The sequence below is a fragment of the Neolamprologus brichardi genome, chromosome 8, assembly GCF_056152115.1.
Source record: "Neolamprologus brichardi isolate AB-2024 chromosome 8, ASM5615211v1, whole genome shotgun sequence".
Lineage (NCBI taxonomy): Eukaryota > Metazoa > Chordata > Actinopteri > Cichliformes > Cichlidae > Neolamprologus > Neolamprologus brichardi.
The window spans coordinates 23,986,511-24,012,525 of record NC_142111.1 but is presented as its reverse complement, the minus strand read 5'-3'; the positions used below and the strand labels follow the sequence as shown (position 1 = coordinate 24,012,525).

General features: G+C 42.0%; 1 protein-coding gene across 1 annotated transcript in view; it reads left to right on the top strand.

The window, feature by feature from the left end:
* Positions 1-20,222: 20,222 nt before the first annotated feature.
* The window catches only part of LOC102781465 (corticotropin-releasing hormone receptor 1-like), a 135,532-nt gene continuing 129,739 nt past the window's right edge, over positions 20,223-26,015 (top strand). Inside the window, exon 1 of the mRNA XM_087844919.1 lies at positions 20,223-20,920. Within this exon, the coding sequence (XP_087701045.1) occupies positions 20,891-20,920 (30 nt within the window). The 5' untranslated portion in view covers positions 20,223-20,890. The remainder of the gene's footprint in view (positions 20,921-26,015) is intronic.

Sequence of the window (26,015 nt, the reverse complement as noted above, 5' to 3'; positions counted from 1 at the left end):
TCCTGACTGCGCCTGCAGATTGTTGGAGTGTGTTTTAGACCGCTTTGTGTTTGTTATTGTTGGGAGGGCTCTTGAAGTGTTGCTCTGAATGTGCCGGTAAGACACAGTGCACAGATGTTGCAAAAAACTCAAAACAAGAGTCAGCACGAGGATACAATGCCTCACGCGCACTCATGCACACATAGAGCGGCTGCTTAAATATGAAGGCGATGCCTGTTTCTAGGTCACCGTCTCACTGACTTGACGAGTTTTCCTCTCTCGGAAAGCTTTTGAAGTGTCTGCAGTGATTTGATGAATGAATTCATGATATTTTCTTACTGACAACTGATGTATTTAAAACTTTAAATTTGAAAAAGTAATTTAAACTCGAGGCCTCAATCTTCACTTGTTCTGGAGCTGTCAGCAGTCACGCGCCCTCATCATTGAGTTGTCATTTCTGACAGCTGTTCTCATCTGTGCTCAAATTTGACTGAGTTTCTGCTTTCTGTGTAGCTTTCGACCACATCGCGTGGTCCTCGTCAAATGCTGTATCCACTCTGCCGGGGAACCTGTGGATGTTCAAACCTTTCCAATAATGGTTATCTGTGAATTTAGTGTTGAAAGGTGAGCTTCGTGGATCGTTCTTTTACTCAGGTGTTGACAGTCTTTTAGCCACATTGCAGGGTTTGCACAAGCAAGTAAAGTTTGCACTGCCATCAGCAGACCAGGTAGGAGGGTTCAAGTTCTAGCAGACACTTTGCAGGTCAGCAGAAGAGCCCACAGAGGTGGGATGGGTGGAGCAGGCGGTTGCTGCCTGAAGGTTTTGCAGGCAGACAGGAAATCTCCTGGTACCCAACCTGTAGGCTAAGTAGACAGGAGAGGACGATCCAGATGACAGCATGGAGGCAAAGCAGACAGGATAACCTGGGTCTACCTAGACCGCTGGCAGTGTTCAGTCTTGAGGTAGCTTACCTGGATGACCCAGAGGATGAGGAGACAGACAGGGGTAGTGAAGGCAGCGCTTGGCTGTGCAGAAAGTTGCATACTAAGGCAGAACCCCTCGGGAGTCCGGACAGGAAGCCTTTGGAGATGAGCAAAGCTCTCAGGAGGCCATGCAGGAAGTTGCAGATGTAAACAGAACCCCTGGGGAGGTGGCCAGCAGCGGTGAGGAGGCGGAGCTGAGAGGCTGTCAGGCAGGACAGGCAGAGGAGCTATGAAGGAGCCCAGCAGAGGAACTGAAGCCTCTGACTTGTGGAAATCTTTATAATAAGAACATGTCACACTGTTTGTGTGTGTGTGCTGTACACTGTGAGCTTTGTGTGTGATCCTCATAAGGCACTGGATTTGATTCTATTGCAGGTGGCTTCAGTTTAGATTCTGACTGGTATCCCTGTACTGGTCAAAGTTTACACATAAACAAAATCCACACAAAAGACTTTAGAGATTTAGAGACGTTTGTAGCTGTAAACATGTTTATTTCTACTGTAAAGTTGTGCGTTTTAAGATCTAGTCTATGGGCAGCCCGTTCTCACTCCCGAGGCGTAACATGCCGACGTTTTGTCACGTCCCGCGGCGTTCCTGAGGAACGCGAAAGGAGACCTTCGGCGTTCTTATGGTGCGCGGCGGGTTATGGGCGAAATCCAGTGCAATGACGCTCCCGCGGTAATAGACGTTCCAGCCCTGTATTCCAGCCCTAAACCTAACCTTATCCCTAGCCCTAACCATAACCTTTTTCCTGAACTTAACCATGACTTTAATGACGTTAAATAGCGTGTTTCTAAGCGATTTGAAGAAAGAGCGAACATGTGTAGATTGAGTCCATACGGTTCTCATATTTCCTCATTTTTCCGAAGTCGTCATTTAGGAACGTGGTGGGTAGCCGAAAACGTAATATGTTGACGATTTGTCACCTAGCGTAAAATGTTACGCTTTGGGAGTGAGAACGTGTTGCTATGGGAACTGATTCACAGCCTCAAGTGGCCATAAGAGGGAACTGCAGGTTGGGGCATTTGCATTGCAGCCCGTAGACTGCCACCTGATCTCCACCCAAACAACATGTGCCAGGCTTGTTGTGGGTCTCTCCACTGTGAGCAGAGCTGAACCTTATAAGTTTCTGGTTACTGACTGCATGACTGAGGGGCCCACAGCAAAATATGAGGATTGTTCTCTGCGAACATACAACCCAAGGCCTCTAGATTATATAATGAAGGCCTTTACCTTATTAGACCCTTGTCATTTCAGTTATAGACTGTTAGGTTACCACACAGTGTTATGGCTATATTAATCTGCATATTATCAAATAACTTCCACACAATGAACCTTCAGGAAGCCAGAGGCTTGTTCTACCCCAACTGGTAATTCAGCTTTGGCTGATTGTTGCAGCAATTAAATTTTTCCTCTTCAGCAACACTTGTTTGCCACCAGCCAGTAGATCTATTCTGCTGTACGTTTTCCTGCTGTAATTAAACTCAAAGGATCATCTCGATGAAGTTCGCTGAAGGATCAGAACTCGTAAGGAGATCATTTCAAGCTGTTCACATGAAAAATATGTGAAAAATGAAATCCCAGCTGAAAATTGAACTGAGCTAATAAGGGCTGTGCGATTGGGGTGAAAAGGTAATGTGCAAAAAGTGTTCGTTCACAAGCGCAGCGGTGGAGTCTGCTTGTATTAGCTAATTGGCATCAGGTGTTTCTTTCAAGCCTTTAAATCCTTTCACAGCTGTAGCTATCATCAGACTAACACTCACAATCATGCACGAGCTCCAACACGACATTTCTCACTATTCCTCTACGTGCCGCCATCGACTGTAATTTTGGTTCACACACAGGACTTTTACTCACGTGAGTGTTTATTAAATTGATTCGTTAAACCAGCATTGAGCTCTCAGATAGAGATGAGGCTCTTACAGGAAATCTGACTTCTTAAATAAATGCTTTCAGTAATTAAGTATTCTTCAAGCGCTTTGATTGAGCAGGCAGGAGAGTCGGCCTTGATTTGGCACTCAGAAATGTTGACATCTGCTGACATTCAGTTTAATCGTCACTAAGACAAAAAAGGTAAAAATCCTTGGGTTTTATTACAGTTTTTCACGATTCCTAAGACACGTTTCTTGGAACTCGCCATTTTTTTCTTAAAAGTCCAAACACAAACGCCAATATTTCCCTTTTGGCTCTCGGAGAAGGTGGACGCACTTTTCTCCTCGCCACCTTCCCCTTATCTTCCCTGCTTAGCCTCTTGTGTCCTTGTCTTGTCTCATGTGTATTACTTTCCCTGGAACACTCTCTCACTGTCGTTCTCTAAAACCTAAAGAGAATTATGGATTTAATCAACTGGTCTCTGAATGCTATTGACACCCTTTTCTCAACGAGAAGTCTGGGCTCGGGAGAGCCCGAGTGCCCTGGAGGGACTTTCCCTGCCAGATACATGATGGATGACATGACGTGTGCCTGGCGGGACTGTCAATCGAGGACGCTGAAGACATCTACCTATTTGGAACCATGATAACAGGGTTCTTGCTGATCGGAGCTGGCTTGGCCCTGGCTTATCGGAGAATTAACCCTTTAAGACCTACCATAGAACCAAGTCCGCCAGAGCTTATATTATATGTTTACATGCTGTAGAGCCATTTTTGGGAGCATTTCAAGTTGCTATACATCAATACAACCATTATAGCCCAGATTTTAATAATATGTCTGCATTAAGTGCATAGTAATTACAGTGGGGCAAAAATGTATTTAGTCAGCCACCGATTGTGCAAGTTTCCCCACTTAAAATGATGACAGAGGTCAGTAATTTGCACCAGAGGTACACTTCAACTGTGAGAGACAGAATGTGAAAAAAAAATCCATGAATTCACATGGTAGGATTTGTAAAGAATTTATTCGTAAATCAGGGTGGAAAATAAGTATTTGGTCAATAACAAAAATACAACTCAATACTTTGTAACATAACCTTTGTTGGCAATAACAGAGGTCAAACGTTTACTATAGGTCTTTACCAGGTTTGCACACACAGTAGCTGGTATTTTGGCCCATTCCTCCATGCAGATCTTCTCAAGAGCAGTGATGTTTTGGGGCTGTCGCCGAGCAACACGGACTTTCAACTCCCGCCACAGATTTTCTATGGGGTTGAGGTCTGGAGACTGGCTAGGCCACTCCAGGACTTTCAAATGCTTCTTACGGAGCCACTCCTTTGTTGCCCGGGCGGTGTGTTTTGGATCATTGTCATGTTGGAAGACCCAGCCTCGTTTCATCTTCAAAGTTCTCACTGATGGAAGGAGGTTTTGGCTCAAAATCTCACGATACTTGGCCCCATTCATTCTGTCCTTAACACGGATCAGTCGTCCTGTCCCCTTGGCAGAAAAACAGCCCCATAGCATGATGTTTCCACCCCCATGCTTCACAGTAGGTATGGTGTTCTTGGGATGCAACTCAGTATTCTTCTTCCTCCAAACACGACGAGTTGAGTTTATACCAAAAAGTTCTACTTTGGTTTCATCTGACCACATGACATTCTCCCAATCCTCTGCTGTACCATCCATGTGCTCTCTGGCAAACTTCAGACGGGCCTGGACATGCACTGGCTTCAGCAGCGGAACACGTCTGGCACTGCGGGATTTGATTCCCTGCCGTTGTAGTGTGTTACTGATGGTGACCTTTGTTACTTTGGTCCCAGCTCTCTGCAGGTCATTCACCAGGTCCCCCCGTGTGGTTCTGGGATCTTTGCTCACCGTTCTCATGATCATTTTGACCCCACGGGATGAGATCTTGCGTGGAGCCCCAGATCGAGGGAGATTATCAGTGGTCTTGTATGTCTTCCATTTTCTGATGGTTGCTCCCACAGTTGATTTTTTCACACCAAGCTGCTTGCCTATTGTAGATTCACTCTTCCCAGTCTGGTGCAGGTCTACAATTCTTTTCCTGGTGTCCTTCGAAAGCTCTTTGGTCTTGGCCATGGCGGAGTTTGGAGTCTGACTGGTTGAGGCTGTGGACAGGTGTCTTTTATACAGATGATGAGGTCAAACAGGTGCTATTCATACAGGTAACGTGTGGGGGACAGAAAAGCTTCTTACAGAAGACGTTACAGGTCTGTGAGAGCCAGGGATTTTCCTTGTTTGAGGTGACCAAATACTTATTTTCCACCCTGATTTACGAATAAATTCTTTACAAATCCTACCATGTGAATTCATGGATTTTTTTTTCACATTCTGTCTCTCACAGTTGAAGTGTACCTCTGGTGCAAATTACTGACCTCTGTCATCATTTTAAGTGGGGGAACTTGCACAATCGGTGGCTGACTAAATACTTTTTTGCCCCACTGTACATAAATTGCAAAAAAGTGCAATAAACTACAAAAAAATTGAAAATCTTTGTTTTTTTTAACATATATTTCTAGTTAGAGAAATTTAAGAGGCTTATCCCTCAAAACTGTAAATACAAAAAAGTTGCACAAAATAGTTTCCCACCACAGGAAATTTATTTTAAGTGTCTTCATAGTTTTATTTTTGAAATACACCAATTTTTATATACTGCAGGAAAAACGAAAAATAAATATTATACTGCAAATTTGCAAAAAAACAGCATATGCATCAAAATAAACTATTTCCAGCAGTGCAATATGAGTCCTAAGCATCCCAGAAACGACACAGAAAGTCATAAAGTCAAACATAACTTTTAAAAACACCAGTATAGGCTCATGAGGCCCTGATGGTGAAAAACTACAAAAAAACAACCTGATTATAAAAAAAAAAACTACATTTCCAGATGTAGCAAAGCTATATGTGGAAGGAAACTGTGACCAAGGACAAGCTGATGGCATAAGATGTAAGTACAACTCCTCTGGTTTCATATGCAAAAAAAATTATTGCGCTAGCTTACGTGGTTGCAGAGCTACCGGGATTTAAAAATAGTTACGCAAAACAGAGCGTGCTGCTCCGACCGGCTTTAAAGGGTTAAGAACCGGCTGTTCAAACCCCCCAAGGCTGCCCACTGGGATTGAAACGATGGGACGAGGTACGACTTCTCAGAATGGACTCACTGAGTGCAGCATGGTTAAGACCTTGGAGAAACTTACGGCTGCCGTGAATACTCAGAACAACACCTCTGAGCTGAAGTTGGATTACATCGTGGAACAGCTGACTGCAGTCGTGAGTTCTCAGAATCGTCTCTCTGAGCACAAGAATGACAAGACCACGGAACTGAAGGTTAATAACATCATGGAGAAGCTTGAGGTTCTCCAACGGGAGATTGAGAGACCAGTGTTAAAGAACAGCTTGAAATTCTCATGAGTTGTTTGCAAAAGAAAAATCACCATCATAATCCGGCTACCCCTTCGGCTCCAGCTGCAAGGCTGGAGCCAAACAAAAACTCTCTGATAACGACTGTGTTGAGTCTGTTCCTTCCCATTCCATGCAAGGCCACCTGGGTTGGCTGGAAGACTGTTTACTTAGCCTGGCAGGGCGAAGGACACTGTCTCAGCTGAACTATGGACACACATACATATACTGAGACTGATAAGCACTCACCGACGCATCGCCCTCCCTACCCCGGATCCAACGCCACCTCCAACGCTTACCTCCCCTCTGATGTGGACATCGGGTCAGCTGGAGGCGCAGTCAAAGATTGCAGCGGTCCCAGATCAGATGTAAACACTGGAACTCTTTCCCATGTTGCTGTCTGTGTTTATTGTGATGTGGTGTGTTGATATCTGTGCATTCCTGTATTATCCTTTTGTGTTACACATTTCGATGTTTTTTTCCTCGCTACCTAGCCTGACCTGTCTCCCCAATGGGATGTTTGTGTATTGTATGTACGGTCAGCAAGGTCTGTCATCTCGGTTGTGGGCAAAAGACCTGCAACTGACAAATAAAGGCTATCTTATCATATGTCATTTCATAATGCATTCACGTGGACCTCTGACTCTTCTGGTAACATCTCAAAAAAAGATCATTAAACAGCCTTATCTGTCCCAAAACTGCACAAAGTCTCACAAACCAACCATTCAATGGTTGGTTTGTGCTGCAGAACATCATCATTACACAATACATAAAAAATTTAAAACTCAGTGTTCAGGATATGCAGCTTGAGTTTTTGAAGCTGTATGTGGCTCATCTTTAAATTCAACAAAAAAAGAGAAAAACTTGAAATAAGAATAGAAAGGGGTCTCTCACCGCCACTCACGCTCCCCAGCCTGCTTTATATTTCATGAAACATGAGTTTAAAGTAAAGACTTGAGAGTACGGTGCCAACAGATGATCTACTCTTTAACATACTCCCCCATTAACATGGGAAAAGAAATAAAACACATGTTCAGTGCTTATATTTTATACCATATTTTTTTCATCATTCATAATTTACTCACTTTTTTCTCATCAATTAGAATTAGAAGAAGAATCACGACACTCACAACATGAGTAACTCAAACGTGGGTGTCATTTTATCCTTTTTCTATTCTTAAAATGTAGAAAATTTTAAGAAGTTTTGTGCAAATATTTTGTGCGTTGAAAACATTGCTTGGACTCACCTGTTCTCAAACCAAGCAGATTACCGTATTTGGCAACAAGTGCACGCTGCTCTGGGCCACTCTCTTCTCTGAAGTTATTTCTCTGCCTCCTCAGATGTGGTCCACACTCAGCTAAAAAAGCTCAACCTGCCCCACTGGCATCCTGAAATATGAAAGCGCCCACAATACTGCTTCAACTCCTGGATCAAACCGTGAAATTCTCCCTGATGCTTTCTTCTCGTGAGAATCGATGGATCCAGAATCTCAGTTTCCTCCTTTTCTTGTTTAGAAACATCAGGACTAGCTCGTCATCGCTTGAAGTTGACTGTTTTTTTCACAGTGCATTTTTTAAGGACAAATTATTCTCTCAATGCAACTCACTCGATATGTATGTAAAAATATCTAAAAGCTGGATGTAACTTCTGGGTCTGAAGAGTTAAACTCACAGCACCTTTAGCTGGCATTCTTTTTTATGTCCAGCAGGGGGCGACTTCTCTGGTATCAAAAGACTTCCTGTTGTATAGAAGTCTTTGGGAAATTAGCCGACTCCTTTGATCTGTGACCTCTGTAAATACTTGCCTGATTAGTTTATGGGCACAATCAAAGGTTTTAGTTCATATTGAATAAAACAAGAGGTCCATTTTATCACTAATGTACGGAGCCCCGCAGGCGACATGGGAGAAAAAAATTAAGACGGACTTTTGTGAGATCTCTCAAAACAAACTCGGGATCTCGCAAAAGTTTTGCGAGATCTCGCAAAACAAACTCGGGATCTCGCAAAACAAACTCGGGATCTTGCAAAACAAACTTGGGATCTCGCAAAACTTTTGCGAGATCTCGCAAAACAAACTCGGGATCTCGCAAAACAAACTCGGGATCTCGCAAAACAAACGCGGGATCTCGCAAAACTTTTGCGAGATCTCGCAAAACAAACTCGGGATCTCGCAAAACAAACGCGGGATCTCGCAAAACAAACTTGGGATCTCGCAAAAGTTTTGCAAGATCTTGCAAAAGTTGAATTCCAACAATGGCGGCAGCTACTTAGTTGTAATATTACTCTTTCTGGGTCACAAAATACACTTTTAAGATATTTTGAGGCGTGAATGTAGTTGTGTAAACGTCAGATACCTGCTCGGTTTACAAGACATCACATATTTGCAAAAGTGCCCCGATGTTTTCGGAGATCTGACACCCACTAGCTCGAAGCTAACGGGAGGTCAAGACCTACTACAGCCGGGAGGAACACCGCTTTCCCGGCACATCGTGCCTCGACCTCCCGGTCGGCTTCGAGCTGGCGGCCTCCGAAGAATGCGGCTAAAACTTTTGCGAGATCTCGCAAAACTTTCGCGAGATCCTGAGTTTGTTTTGCGAGATCTCGCAAAAGTCCGTCTTCATTTTTTTTTCCTCCCATGTCCCCTGCAGGGCTCCGTACTAATGTTACTATTAGAGTAAGAAAGGAAGACTATCCAGTGCACGCTCACTGAGCCGGTGAGCATGTGGTGCTCCTCGTTTCTCAGCCAGATCTTTCCCTTGTTTTGAATCTGGTTTGAAAAAGCCCAGATGGTAAGGATGAAAACACTCAGAAGAAATTAAATTTATATAAATATCTGTATATGTATGATATAAGGATGAAGTTGACATTTTGTGCTTGAATGCTAACAGCAGCAGGTATTGATTATTGCACATTAAGATATAAAGAAACCCCACTGTGTGCATGTGTGTATTCACACGTGTGCATTCACTGAGAGTCTGACAGCAGCTGGAAGGAAAGACCTTCACACACTGTGGGTGCAGCAGCCTGTCACTGAAGGAGCTGCTCAGTGCTGTCAGAGTGACCTGCACAGGACGGGAGGTGTTCTCTAACAGGGTGACAGCTTATCCACCCGTCTCCTGTCACTCACGACCTCCACTGGATCAAGAGGGCGAACCAGAGCAGAGCTGGTCTGTTGATCAGCGATCCATGTGAATTCTGTGTTGTAGAAACGTAAATGTCAGCTTGACCTCATTCGACTGCCAATCAAGCACTGAAGACTGACTGCGTCTCATCGCCGTGTTAACGTCATGCTACCTCATCAAAGTTGCTTTAAAGATGGCGACTGGTCGCAGACGTGGCCCCTGTTTTCTTTTTTTTACTTTTATTTAACTTTTTTCCCCAACAAATACAAGACTGGTTCACATCCAAAATAATAACACTACACAGCACTAGAATATTACAACATTATGTCCATAATTGTTGTCCAGTTTACAGGTTACTCCCAGTGCTTCCAGTGGTTTCTTCCATTTGTCCACAAAAATTCAGGAGCTCCCATCAATATAGTGTCCCAGCCTGATCAGAGTCATAACGTCAATGATGGAGGGAGGCGCAGACCTCTTTCCAAAATGACTGGATAATAGCACTTTCCCACAAGCAGTGGAATCTAGTGCCCACTCTGACCTTACACTTGAGACATTTTGAAGATGTTCCCATATTATACTTACTATAAATATACGGAGAAATATACACATTGTGCAAAATTTTGTGCTGCAGTTCTTTAAATCGGTTACAAACAGAGATGTTAGATGGAGGGAGCAGGATTTTGTCCCATGCTTGTGTATCTATTTCACAAGATTTTCTCAACCACGCCAGTTTATCCACAATCAGGGCATAAATCTCAGAATAAAACTTTGATACAAAATGTTTATGCTCCCTATTATCCAGAAAGAATTTCTCCAACTGAAGGCAGTTGAGATTTGTAATGATTTAGCATTTTTTGCAAATACTTATAAAACTCAGTCTTTGACATAGAATACTGGGACTTCAAGGATTCAAATGATTTAAACTCACCGTGTTTAAAGAGGTCATAAAACCTCTTTACACCTACTTTATGCCATCCCACAAAGCTTGACTTTATGTTTTGCGGCAGAAGGTCTGGATTATTTATAAACGTTGACAAGATATTAAACGGAAGACTACTGTTAAAATTTTTTCTCAGTTTTCCCCACGTCCACATAGCATTAAGAGATAAGATAAAACTTTATTAATCCCTCGGGTGGGTTCCTCTGGGAAATTTGGTTCCCAAAAAAGCACAGCACCGACAGAAGTTACAGAGTATATATATATATATATATATATATATATAGATAGATAAAATATACAAAGGGGATAAATAGAATAAATAGGAATAAAAATAAAAATACAAGTGAATTGCACATTTCAAGTATGGAGTCTATTGCACCGTTGACTATTAACAAAAGGTATTGCACAGTGAAGTGAAGAGGCACTACAGCTTAGTTGTTCCCCCCTCCTTTGTCCCCCTGTTTCCCCTCCCTCTCCCCTCCAGAGAGGAGTTAAACAGTCTGATGGCGTGTGGGACAAAGGAGTTTTTAAGTCTGTTGGTTCTTGTCTTTGGGAGAAGCAACCTGTCACTGAACAGACTCTTCTGGTTGTTTATGGCCGTGTGCAGAGGATGCCCAGCATTGTTCATAATGTCCAGCAGTTTCTTTAGTGTCCTTTTCTCTGCCACTGACACCAGAGTGTCCAGCTTCATGCCGACCACAGAGCCAGCCTTCCTGATCAGTTTCTCCAGCCTGGATGAGTCCTTCTTTGCTGTGCTGCTCCCCCAGCACACCACTGCATAGAAACGTACTCCATCAACCACCGACTGGTAAAACATCCTCAGGAGCTTCCTGCAGATGTTAAAAGACCTCAGCCTCCTGAGGAAGTACAGTCGGCTTTGGGCTTCTTTGTACAGGTGCTCTGTGTTGCATGACCAGTCCAGTTTGTTGTCCACCCACAGCCCGAGGTACTTGTACTTGTTGACCACCTCCTCCCCCTCTATCTGAACCGGCAGTGGACCTGCTCTGGACCTCCCAAAGTCCACAACCAGTTCCTTAGTCTTTGAGGTGTTGAGTTGCAGGTGGTTTGTGTGACTCAAATATTATATATTATATTTATATTATACATTATATATTAGTGGGTTATACTTTATTACGTGAGATAAATCATTTAGGCGTTTCCCTAGAAAATTAACAGGTGAGGATGGTTTACATAATACTTCCTCAATATTTAGCCATGGCAGATCAGAATATTCATGTATCCAGGCCGAAAGAATCCTCGCTTGTATTGAGAGAACATAATTTTCTATGTTTGGCACTCCCCACCCGCCCAGATCTTTCGATAACTGTAGTGTCTCCAATTTATTTTTGGGTTTTCTTCCTGCCCAAATGAAATCCACCATAGCCTTGTTAATTACTTTAATATCTTCTGATTTCAAAATTGTATCGTATATATAATATTTTCGGTAGGATTACCATTTTAATGAGATTTATTCTTCCCAAAAATGATATCGGAAGTGACCTTCATCTCGTCAGCATCTCTCGAAGATCTTGAGCCGTTCCATGAATATTTTCTGTATATAAGTGACCAACATTTGGTGTAACTTTAACTCCCAAATATACAAAACCTGATGGTGCCCAATGAAAAGGTTTAACATATAAAGGTGGCCCCTGTTTTCAATGCAACAATTTCAGCTGTTGCATCATACGGTTGATATTTTCTAATTAGCAATAAGCGTGAACACATTTGAATGGCTGTATTTAACAAAAGGCATCTTTGTTGTGGTAGTTTTGAATCATTGTACAAAAGCGTGTTTGACTGAGTTTGTTTTGCAGAAAGGTAAATGAGACCTGAACACTGTGTGAAATGAGGTGACAACTTTGACAATAGCGATTCATTCAATAAATAAGCTCCCCAAAAAGCATTTTGCTGCTGAGTAACAACAGCTGACTGTCTGAAATGAAAGTTGTGTGGGTGTCAGCAAAGCGAAGTTTGTCTTTATAATATCATTTTATCGATTAGAGTCAAATTAAACTAAACTCTTTTCATCAGAGAAGAGTGTTAATGAAAAATATTCACCATCACGACCCCTGAACTGCTCATCGCTGCAACGTTTCCTGCTTCATTATTACCTCAAAGGATCATCTCAGTGGAGTTTGCTCAATTACAGGATCAAACACATAAGAGGATCATTTCCAGCCATTCAAAGACATTAAAACTCATAAAAAAATGTGTTAAAGAGATACACCACGATGACAACTTAAACTTCTGACCTCTTGCCGGGGAGTCTATTTCCTATCCTACAAGCGCACTGACACTGGTGTCAGCACATCACAGGTTTGTAATGCTCACTCTGGTGGGGGGCACAGAGGTGATGGCTGTGACAGTGCAGACATGTTAGGTTCACATTGCAATTAATGAGACAGAATTTCAATGCAGAGAAACATAAATGGCTTCGAAGGCTCAAAGAACGTCAGGGACACGATTATAAATCGACACGATGCTACGAGAGAAGGTGACAACGTTCGTGTGATTATTTTTAAATAGAAGAAATATGAAAATCATCAGTTGCTCCTAGTCTGGAGCTCCATGCAAGATCTTTCCTCATGGGGTGAGGATGAAAAGTGGTGGATGAGCAAAAAACTATACAGGAGGAGCTTGTTTACCTGAAGGCAGTAGGAACACAGTCAGAGCTCCACGCCATAATGGAGTGAAATCTTACATCGCCCACAAGGTCCCCCTGCTCATGTACATGCCCATCTTAAGTTTGCCAGTGAACATCTACATGCTTCAGAGGAAGTGCTGTGGTCAGATGGCACCAAAATCAAACTCTAACTCAGAGGAAGAGAAATTCTGAGTACAGTGTTGGTCAAGTTGCTTGAAAAAAGTAATCAGTAACTAATTACCGATTACTTCCCCCAAAAGTAATCCCGTTACTTTACAGATTACTTATTTTCAAAAGTAATTAATTACTTAGTTACTTAGTTACTTTTTAAAAACACGATTTACAGCCTGAATAGGTGATAAAGTGATAGATCTTTCAGCCCAATTCTACTTTTTCTACATAATCATCATACAAAATGTAATCAAATGGAAAAGTCTCTTTTTAAAACTTGTTTTATTAGTTTTAATCTTTTAACTTTATGCATCAAGCAAAAATTTAATTATATGCAACATTCTCTGACTGGAAGAAATTTGTTTAATATTTAAACCTATTTTTTGCACATTCCAGCACATAAAATAAAATATTTTTTTGAGTTTACACTCAGTCTTTCAAATAGATGCAAGTAAAACACAGCAGAAAATAAATAAAGTCAAAGACTAGCGGTCCTGTTGCTCTATTTTCACCTGTAAAGCAGGAGTGGGGCAGGTGGAGGTTTACCCTGGTGCAGGTGTGCAGCGGTCAGTGGAAGAATCCGCGAGTTTCTCTGTGAGTTTCCCATTACGTCGTAGCTACTCGGTGCTTGCTCGAAGTTTAGGGTTTTTTTTCGCTGTAAAAAGAAGTTTTCTTCCCACACACAGCGGACACTAATGTTTTTGTCACTTTTTATGGAATCAAACTCAAAGTAAGGTCAGTACTTCCACGCTTTAAACGCTGCACGCTCATACTCTCTCTGCACTCGATATATGATCCATTGTTGATCTGCACACAGCTGTTGTCACGAACGTCGCGCTCGCTTACGTCACTGTCATGAGACATTCTTGCAAAAAAATCACGGTTTTAGTAACGCAGTAACGCAGCGTTCCTACGGGAAAGTAACGGTAATCTAATTACCGTTTTTGCAATAGTAATCCCTTACTTTACTCGTTACCTGAAAAAAGTAATCAGATTACAGTAACGCGTTACTGCCCATCTCTGACTGAGTACGACCCAAAGAGCAGCATCCCCACAGCAAAGCACAGAGGTGGAAACATTATGCTCTGTGGCTGTTTTCCTGCTGAGGGTTCAGGACGACTTCACCATACTGAAGGACCAGCAGAAGGGGTCGTGAGCACTTCTGTCCCTCAGCTAGATCACAGAAGATCTGAAGTTAGGTTTAACAGGATGGTAATGACCCAAAACATATCACCAAGACAACAAAAGAGCAGCTAAAGAAGACTCACGTTAAGGTCATGGAGTGGCATCGGCAGACTTCAGTCCTACAAAAGATCTGTGGAGGGAACTAAAGCTTCGAGCCGCCAGGAAACCTGAAGGATTTAGTGTTTCTGTACAGAGGAGAAGGCCAGAATCTAGAAATGTCTAGTTTTGTGGTTGCAAATCAAATTATAACTATTAGGAAATTTGTGTTTTTCTGGATTTGTGGTTTATATTATGTCTCTTTCCATTAAAATAAAAGGACCGTAAAAATGTGAGACCGTTCATTTAAAGCTCGCGGTGCAGCTGGATGTTCAGAACTATTTCAAAGCAGTGGACGATCAAATATTGCATTAAAAAAACAAAGACGTGCATTTGTTTTCTTCACTGGAATAATGTGATCAAGATTTCTTACTTGATAAAAGATTGTCTGACTTGACCTCTGTTGCACAATCCACAGTGCAGTTCCACTTCTTCCAGTTCTGAATGAAGAATTAACATCAGTGTTTTAACCATGTTTTCTGGGTTAGGACGCAAAGACATGGATTCAGAGAACTGGAGTTACTGGTTTATCGAGAAAAAAGAGATAAATGATCTAAAAGATCGATTTATTTTTCTTCCAGCTGTCCTTTAATGTTTTCCACTCTGTAGAAAGAATATGAACAGCTTCATTAATGCAATTAGAAATAACTTTTTCACTCCAGACCATCTTCTGTCTGAACTCGTCGCAGGATTCGTCTGCAGGGTTTCACCGCTGAGTGCTCTCGTGCGAACGGGGCGTTTATCGGGACCTTTTACGGGGACCGGACACATGCTGATTACATAAATGTGTTACGCCTGCTTTGTCATCCTCCATGCATCTGGAATGACCCTTGGCACCGCTCTGCGCACACACTCGCACACCGACACGCAAGCACACACAGGATTGTGTTGAGTCTCCAGCACTGGGGATGTTTCATGCCTTGATTGAAGATAAATTGTGTTTCAGATTAAACCAGAAGGAGGAGGAGGGGGGTGGACTATATTGTGCTTGATGGCGAACTCCTCCAGCTGCAGGAAGAAGGGATTAAAAAAGACCATCTTACACAACCTTCTTGAAATAAACCCGGGTGGCCACTGAGAACAAATCAAACGGCTTCACTGCAGCATGCACGGCACCTGTCAGGGATATTTTTCAGCACCTGACTGCTAGTCTCACAGACAAGCGTGCATGCAGCTAGAAGCAGGCTAAAGAGTGGAAACAGTATCCTAACCACATAACCCAGTTTGTTATGGTCCCCCTGTTGCCACTACTGACACTTCAAGAGACAGCATACTCAGGGGAGGGCACTGTCACCTTGGATAAAGGCATCTTTTGATTAATATCTCCCCGCGTGTCACCGGGTCTAAAGAAAGCCTTAGCGCACAGTGCATGAAGCATTTTGTGCACTCAGAGCCTCAGCGGTGTGGTTTTTGGCAGACATGGCATGAGAGTGTCATATCACATCTGATTATTTAATAGTTAAAATATGAATTAGGATCAGAATGAATACAGCCAGGAGAACTTCAAAACTAGGACAGGGCAGGAAATAACAGTTATTCTAACACATCATAATAAAGCTGTGTGTTTTATGGCATACAAAAAATAAAGGGGTTAAGTAAATGTTCAGATTCGGCTGTTTTTGTCTACTCGAGAGATTAAAAAATGGACAATAACCAGAACATCTGAATATAATTATACCTGACATGCTGGGATCAGAGGACATTTGACAGTTTTCCATCATAAAATGATTTAAAATTGTTTCCCAACTTGTTTTGGCGCACGATCACTTAAAGTGAAGCAATGCGGGACAAGAACAAGCGTTTCAGCCCAAGAACGATTTCCCTCAAAGACTGGTAAGTTTTAAAGGTTTCTGGGGCCCCGAAGAAGGTAAAAGCTGCTATAATTTTATATTTATGTTGGGCAGCTCGGTCTCACGACCTCTAATCTGTTTCTGTTTGGTCTCATATGCTCTGATTTGTGTCAACATACTGATAATAAATATTTTCCACTGTGAAAGAAATTCCACATTTGGAGGTTGGAAGATTTGATAGAGGAATAAATCATTTCCCTACTTGCACCAGACGCCACAGCTGAAGTCATACAGCACACAGATTTTTAAAAATTCATTATTACATTACATTCAACTTAAAACTCATTATTTGTTCAACACTTTATCATTTTTACATGTTTTATTCTTTATTATTAAAAATGATTTAGTTACGTCTAGAGAGAGATGATATTTTGGAGTAAAATACAGTGGTTACTACTCTTTTTGTGTTTTCCTGGTTTCCTGTTATAAAATCATGACTGCAATGAAAAAATAAACTCGATATCTCACAAATTAATACATTATTGTTTGAGACCGGCCTGATTATATACAGATGCAGAAGTGCTAAAAAGTGCAGTGAGGGAATTTCTAGCATTCACTGATCACACTAATTAGCAGATCTCTGTGTCTGCAGATGCACCGTTACAGTTGTCACAGTCTGGCGGTGGCAGACTGTGACAACTGTAATGGTGCATCTGCAGACACGAAGGAACTTGGACCAAAGCTTGAGTGTTAACAAAAAGCGAGCCGTTTAATAAGGCTGGTAAAAAAGTACAAAGAAAGGGCAAACTGAAGTAAACTAACATCAACCTGAACTGGGAGAACTAAGGCTACGTTCACACTGCAGGCGAAAGCGCATCAAATCCGATTTTTTTGACCCTATGCGACCCATATCCGATCATGGTGTGACAGTGTGAACGGCACAAATCCGATATTTTCAAATCCGATCTGGGTCACTTTCGTATGTGGTACTGAATCCGATACATATCCGATGTTTTAGAAAGCTGCTGTTTGATGGTCATGTCGCATTAAATCCGTCTTTTACGTCACTGACACAAGACAGACGGCAATTATCAGCGCCGGAGAAGACATCGCGAACGCTTCCTGTCCATCCGGTGAAACTGTTGGGAAGACAACGTTGGAGAAACGTGAACATTTTATTTGTACTGTATAATCTGCAGATTCTGACAGAAATCTGCAACTATCCTTTGAAGCACTGCTCCTCTAAAACAGCAATAAGGTTATTTACATTATTATGTAAATAACAAAATAATAACAAAATAACTTAAAGCAAAAATTGGGAAACGTGAAGTCCGAAGTCTTTATATTAAGGGAAAACAGTGAAACAATACTGTTTGCTCTGGGTCTAAACAGAGCGCCGTTGTGTGTGACGTCTTCTTTTGCACATTCAGGCTGCTTTGAGCGTTCACACTAGAGCGCGTTTGCTGTCGCATTTTATTTGTAGTGTGAACGAGCAGACAAAAAAATCAGATTTGAGCATTAAGACCTGCAGTGTGAACGTAGCCTAAATAAACAACAAGAAAAACCTAGATATGAAACATGACATGGAAACCTTGGTGTGAACAACAGACGACCTGACCAGGAATGAACAGAAACACACAGACTAAATACACACAAGGGTGATTAGGGGAAGTGGAAACACACGGGGAAACAGCTGACACTAGTCTGACATAACGAGACAAAGGAAGCAAAGCTGACTACACTGACATAGGCAGTGTTGCCAACTTAGCGACTTTGTCGCTATATTTAGCGAGTTTTCACACCCCCTTAGCGATTTTTTTTCTAAAAAAGCAACTAGTGACAAATCTGGCGACTTTTTCTAGTGTTACTGGAGACTTATTTATGATGACTTTTAACGTGAAAGGGCGTATTGCTCCTACTCTCAACAAGCACTGGTGCTGCCGTGGGCACCTCGCCCGTGCCAAAGCGCTCACGGGCGGATGATAGTCCTCCCCCAGCTGCTATCAGGGCAGGAGATGTTCACACCTATGAGTCCAAACTGCAAATGAATCGCGCATGAGCGAAGCCACTGCTCCCACACAGACTGTAAGGCAGTAAGTTCGTCTTTTACTCTTATGCTGTTTTGTGGATCACAAGGTTTAAAACTAATTATAAACACACACACACACACACACACACACACACACACACACACACACACACACACACACAGTAACTCCACCAGAGTGCCTATTTCGGGGCATCTTTGCCCAGATAAAGGAGCAGGGTTGGAATTGTGACATTAAAAAAAACAATAATTGCTAAAATAAATTTAATTTGTAGTTCTAAATAAACTCTAAATGCATTTAGGACGTTGTTTACTCACTTTATGTCTCTTTCACGGTGTTATTTCTCTCTCCAACAACATACTCTACAATTACATTAGTATGACCAATTATGCAAATTACGCGATGATGCCATTTAGCGACTTTTAGAACAACCAATAGCGATTTTCCTTACTGAGGATTCGGCAACACTGAACATAGGACACAGACCTTCAAAATATAACAGGAAACATGTGACGCAGACAAGACAATAAAAAACTTGACAACATAAGAAACACATAAAGGGCAAAGGGAGAGGGAAACTTAAATACAGCGGTAGAAAACACAAAGGGAAACTAATAAACAACTTAGCTACCCTAAAGAACTCAAACGTATCATCTAAATAAACTAAAACTCAAAACGCTGGGTCAACAGACCCAGGAAGGTGACAACAGTTTATGGTTGAAGCCTGCTAAACCAGCTTCCTTCCATCAGATGTTAACTTGTTAAAAGGGGAATCAACAATTCTCATCCAAATATATTCACTACTAGATCTAGAGGAAAAAACGCTAATGCTAATGCTAATGTAGAGGCTTACGAGTGCCGTAGCCAGCTTTTATTAAACACGTGACTCCCACACGCCACCTGCGACTCTCAAGCTAGGGATGAACGTCCTTCTTCAAAGACATGTTTTCTTACTTGGTGTTTGTTGATGGTGGTTGAGAGTAATAACTGCTACCACGTGAGTCCAAACATAAGACCACAGCATGACTCGCATTACTTTCATACTCAATTAATTATTTCTGACCATCCTGACTCTTGCATGGGACATGGCTCTGGAAGAGCCTTGTTTCTTCAGTCGTGTTTTTAATGACCAGCAGGGGGCGACTTTTAAAGTCCCGTGTTTAGAAATGTACAGGAAAACATCCCTTTGGTTCACGTGCTCTGTGACGTCAGTAAACACAGTCCTGATTAAGTTTTGACTGTTTCAGGTCTTACTGAATAAAACACGATATTAAACTTAAAAATTATGCTGACAGTTACAGTGACATAGATATAAAGCAGCACAACCGTGTGACTGAAAAGTTGGTTTTTAAAACACCAACTCAAATACATAGAAATCCCTGATGTCAAGGCTTCATAAAAGGCGATGACACTTTGTTTATTACAACTTTTATATACAGTTTATGTCCAGGCCTCATATGTCATTGGCTAATACAGTAAAACCCACCCAAGAGGAGATCTATTCAGAGTAATAATAATAATATAATAATATAATAATAATAATAATAATAATAATAATAAAATAATAATAATAATAAAATAAATAAAAATAAAATAATAATAATAAGCATTTTTTCTTATCCTCTAACCTCTCTGGGACGCCCCACGCACACTAATGAGAACTTTAATATTAAGATTATTTGTAATTATTTTAATTGCTGGAGTCGCAAATTCATTCCCACTGAGATTTTATTTAGAGTGATTTTGACGCTCATTTGTACTGAGTTGTATTTAAAAAAGATCCCCGGGGATGCTTAACTTTATTGACACACTGGGAACCATCTGTCGATCTTGGCTCACAGCGAAATCTGTCGACTCTGCGCCCTGGCACTAATTCGTCTGGAAACGGGGGCACATGGTAAAAGGGTTCCCTTCTCCTGGATGCTTGATAAGAGCACAGCGATGCGCGCGGAGCCTTTCACGAGCAGCTCACCCCGGGCTCGTTTGCTTTTAACTTTCTCGCAGCAGTGACGTCTAGATTGCGCGGGGGATTAAAGATTAGGGTCTGGAACACGGGCAGTCATTGCATAATTAACTCCACGCAGAGGAATCGAGTTATTCCTCAGTCACACTGGATACACTCGACAAAGTGGCACAACGTGGGGGCGTTGTGGGGACGCTGTGCACCACCGCGGCGGCTCCGCGCAGGAGTCAGAAGCTGGATGGGAAGCCGGGCGGACGTTAGGCTGTAGCTCGGGGAAACCTGCCGAGCAAACCATGCGTGGAAAAGGAGTTTCAGTTCGTGGGCAGCTTTAAAGGTGCGATAGTGTTTGTGTGGATTCCGGTCCTGTTCACGGAGGCAGCGATTTCACGGGAAACCGACCCTACCAGAGAGGTGACAGGCTGCTACACCCCAGCTCCGCAGCTCCTCATTAAACAATCCTGACAGTGTCTAACCTCTGACATTACCCGGACATCCACACCCGGCCTGGCCACGCGGTTGTATTTTTTTTCTGGGTACAGTTCAGTCAACACCATCAGAAAACTGCGCTGCTGGGACTTTTTCCACTCTCCGTCACAGGGATAAAATACTTCAGTGAAGTAACGAGAAGACATTTAGTTCCACACATGGAAATTATGTGAAAAATAAAAGGCCTGGAAATGCGTCGCAAATGCTTTTATCTGCTGGGGGTAAGTTCTGCGTCTTTTTGCGCCTCCGCTTCGTCTTCTCGCCTTTGGACATTTAATTAAAACGTCCTAATAACAGCTCGGGGGAATCTGTGCTGTTATCGCTGATTGCAGTTGAGCACAGTCTTGGTGTGAAGGCTTTAACGCTATCCCCCCATCCAGATGTCGGGTTTGGATATTGTCTCTGTCTCAGATTCCTATTTTAAATCAATTTTCATTAAAGGGACGAGAATCCGAGTTTGTCTGAACTAAAATGTTTTAACCAGGACTATCTCTCTTTCTCTTTTATGTTTAAATATATAGTTATAGCACTTTGCGTCCTATGACTTTAACTAAGCGCTGAAGCTTTGTTGAAGCGTACCGGTGCGTTTTTACTTGTAAACACTGAAACTTGAAGCCGGACTTTGGGTTAAGGTGGCATGAGAAAAACGATCCCAATGGCACGATTCCATACCCTCTGAAACCAGAGCTCAAGCACTGGTGAAGAAAAGGGGCAAAAAAGCGGATCTGGGACACATTCCTGAGATGAAACTGGGTGTTTTAACGCAGCAAGTGCACTCCTTTAATATCGAACAAGAAAAGCGAGCGCGGTGATGTTGAAATTTCTCCAGCTCCATAACGCTGAGATCTGATATCACTCATGCTGTGACCCCTTCATAGCAAAATGGAGAGCAAGCTGAGGCAAGAATAGGGACATGTGATTTGTTGCACTCACTTGCTGATGTTGTAGATGCCCGAGGTGAATTATTTCATCCACCTCCTGCCCATTGTGCAAAGTGCTGCTGCACTAAGAATAGTCAAGAATCCCGTGAGCCCTTTTTAAAAAATCCCCCTGCTTTCTATTCGCGTCCCCATTGTTGTGATTTAAGACCCCACACTCACAGCAGCTCGCGTACTGAATGTCTACTGAGGTCATGAAATAACAAACACCGGACTGTGTGCAGCTTTAGGTGCGTGGATTTCTGTGCTGGAAATGTGTCCATTTAACGGTGCGGAAAGTAAAAGTCATGCATGCAACATTTTATACAGTTAAGGAGTGAAGCGTAGCGGTGCCTTTGCACACTCACCTAAATCAGATTAATGTCTGCATTATTGCATTGTTTGCACTGAATTATAGATGAAGCCGATCTGGGTGGCTGTAACTTCTCTTAAAATCTATTCTAATATATGTCATCACTTTTAGACCCATCTGAGTTTGAGTAGGAAGCTGTGGGCAAGTACACCTTGAACAGGATGCCATCACAGATCGATGTCACAAATCTACCCATCGCTCATGTGTAGGAGTGTAGGGAGAACCAAAGACTGTATATAAAAGATGGGATGCATATTAAAGCTTCCGCATTAGCGTTTTGGCTGAAACTATGTATTCAGGTTTTTGGAAGCACGAGTTACCATATTTGAATAAAAGTATGGAGTGCTGATTCATCAGCTAATTCTCGCTAGCTTGCTTAGCAGGCTGCATTCATAAGCATCCATAAACTATGATGGCACAGAAACAGATAATGGCTCATTAGGGCAAAGTAACACACTAATACAATACTAGAACTTTGCTCAACACTGATGCACAAACATCTCATCTGGTAAAACAAAGCAGGCTTTATTGTTGGCAGATCCATTAATTAACAGCACAAACATGGTGGAGAGGTCCAGTTTAAAGAGTCAAGTTAGTGAAGGTGATGACTGGCAGACACCAAAGGGTGGTCAGGTTGTAAACATGCTTTTAAATCAGTTAATGTTAGACATTTCATATGGGAGTCTGTGAAGATTAGAGGAACTGCACATTTGGCACCAATTCCACTCAGTTTTTCTCCAGAGGAGGTTGTTGGTGGGTAGAACCTACAAGCTTTCCACAGAAAATCAGCAGCCAATCAGGAGCTTCAAACCAGGTATCCTCTTACAGTTAAGGCTCTACTGAGCCGCCCTTCAGCAGGCGTAAGCTTCACAGTGACAGATCTTTACTAAATAATTCAAAGTGATGACATAATTATGATGTCTTTATAAGTAGAATGATAATAGCTATTTCATTGCTTTGTTTACTGTGTTTTGTCTCATTTGTGGATACTTACAAGTATCGAGAAATGGAGAGAGACCGAAGTTTGCGACACACTGCATCACGTGAAATACAAACACGATCCAGAGATTTAAACGTTACGGTGATTGTGTGTACCTGTATGTGGCGACACCCTTATCACTGCCTGTTCTTCATAATAAAAACAATAGATTCCACATTGTGCTGCGCCATCGTTCACATACACAAACAGTGTCTCCACCTGCTTTTATTTTGAATAGATTTTGATCATTCTCGTGCCAGAGCTGCCTCGTTCAGTCACGTTTGAGCGAGCAGCAGGAACGTTCGAGCAGAGTGACATTTCGCAGGTGAACCACACCTCAAACCTACATCTGTTTTTTTCCCGCTTCAGCATTTTTCCTCACGCTGGTTAATAAATCTCTGTCGAAAGCCGGTTTTACGACTCTGCTGTCCTGCAGCAGATCTATGCTGGAGGACCCTTTAAAAGTGGAGACGGTGTTCAGCTGTAAACGCAGCCAAACTGATTCTCTAAATTAAAAGGAAAAGGATTAAAAACTGAATTAGAGTAAATACTGGAGGCATTGATCTGTCACTTTTTTGCAAGAGCAATTGTGAATCATTCTGAATAGACTGTATGCCATAGCAGTAGATTGTTTTTATGTAGATACAGTCTCAAATTTAAAAAGAAAAGGGCAAGAGGACTGGAAGCTGTAAAAAAGAAAGACTTTATTATGCTCCATATATGCATGAAAAGAGGCATTAAGTGGCACATGGGACCCAGGAAAGTCTGGGATCAGCAGCTTTGTGCCCGTCCTCAGGCATCCATCCCGAGCGTGCTCACTTGGGAAGCCTCTTCCTCCACTGTTTTTATGCAGTGTCCTCATGTGATGTGGATCATGTGATGCAAACAAGAAGTGGAGATTTGTTTGTTTTATTTATTTATTTATTTTCAGTTCAGTATCTGATAGAGTAAATGCTTCTGAAACATCAGTACATCACTGGCGGTATACTCTTTCATGCATATGGTACTGAAATACTGCTTTTGGGATTTTGTCAATATGAAGCATGATTTCTAAGGGGAGACATGCACCTGTAGCCACCCATTTAACAGTAAAAGTACTTAAAACAAGGAGGCTTTGTCATCTTTGTCATGATATAGTATCATCCTGATACTGTATTAAGTTTATTACTTGTAAAGATGCATTTTATTGGCAAAAATAAAAAAAATATTTTTTAAACTGCAATTCCTCTAGTGACCACTTGAGGCGCGGTCCAAAAGTGAGTCAGTCCCTATGGAAGTTTTCCATGTGACATCATGCAGACATTGCTCAGGAGTTGTCTACCATGTTAGATGTGATATAGCCACCACTGATGGGGGAAAAGGTATATTCTTGGTTGCAAACCGGGGGCTTCTTGTTTATGATTGCTGGAGGATTGTAGTGGTTCCCTGTAGTTTGCATAGAAGATGCCAACTTGCCTGCAAAGACGCGCTGCACACCAGTAGCCAAGCTGCAAAAAGAAAATTAAAAAAAAAAGACAAAAGCAGCACAAACCACAAACAGACAATGTTCAAGTTCAAAGGTCCAACTTTATTGTAAGGGAAACAGACCAGCGGTTACCAGAGGGTCACTGTCCGTCTCCAAGCCTGTGCAGATGAGTGCTGAATAATCAATTTCCCCGCAATTCCCCAAAGTCCAGCAGCAACTCATCAGCTGGTCAGGGAATACACTTTTTTCCCGCTTGACTGGTGGCTGCCTTTGGCCTTTGTGGCATCATGTCTGCTAATTTCAGTCACTGAAATTGACCTTGTGACTAAGTTTTGTGGTTCTGGAGACTTTTTAAAATTATGAATCTTATTATTGTTCTAATAATAAAGCTTTCTGTGAGGTAAACAACAAGTCTGTGCTCCAGTTTTGGTTTTACTCGTCTGTTGCTCCTGCACAGTTTATAGATGCATAAACAGCGTCCAACCCACAGTGGAAACATGGCCACTTCTGAATGCCAAAAACAAAGTGATGTTGATCCCAGAAGACAAATCAAAGCTTTAAATCAGTCAGTGACTGAACCGTCTTCTGTAGCGCCCTCTGTGTGTCAAACCTGGCATTACTTTGCATGTCTTTTTCATTAATGCCTAAGGACTACTGTTAAGTGTTCACCTTTTCCTCTTTTAGTTCCGTGTTTGTCTTTGATGTTTCTTGTGCCATATTTATTGTCACTTCCTGTTTTATTTTGGAAAGTTTTTTATGTGTTGGTCTTCTTGTCTTTGTCTTTTTTCCCACGTTTTATGATTGTTTTCTCCACACTTGCTAGTTTCACCTTTGTCAAGTTATTCCTGTGTATTAGTCGGTAGTCCTGCTTCTTTTCTGCCCACTCTTATTGTTTCTTGTTTACAGTGTGCAAAAATCCACCAAGCCACTCTTTTTTTTTTGTTTGGGATACTCATTCCTTCATCCTGAACCTGCGACCTTTCCCTGAACTTTGGATGAACATTTCACACCAAGTGTTTGTGACTAATGACCCAAGCCTGTCCTTTACATAAAACTCAACGATTTAACGCTGTTAAATCACGCATAAAATGTGGAAAACGTGCACACGTGTGGGCCAGAAGCAGTGTGACATTTATACACAGGCGAGTGCGTACGGTAAAGGCCATTTAAGAGTGTTTCTAAACTCTTTCAAGACCAAATATAATTTTCTAGAAAAATTAACAGAAGCTAAAACGGTTTATATGCATTCATGGCAAAAGATGACTTTTTGCTGCCCTGTATTTCTAGCGAGTCATTAGAGCTTCTTCTCCAGTTAAAGAAATTAATCGTGGAACTGTGATGTTACAGAAAATAAAGTTAAAAGTCTGAGTATTTCTTTCACTTTGATTTGAAAACATCCTGCTGTTTACATCGTGTGTCGGTTTGTAATTAAATGGAAGGAGGTGGGCGGTCGGTCTCTGCGCCCTGATACCTGCCCGGGACTCACTGAGCGTGAAACAGACGCAGCAAACGACCCAGAAAAACCTTCCGTGAAATCTGGGCCACTCTAGCATTTTATATGATGTGACTTCATACGGTGTGA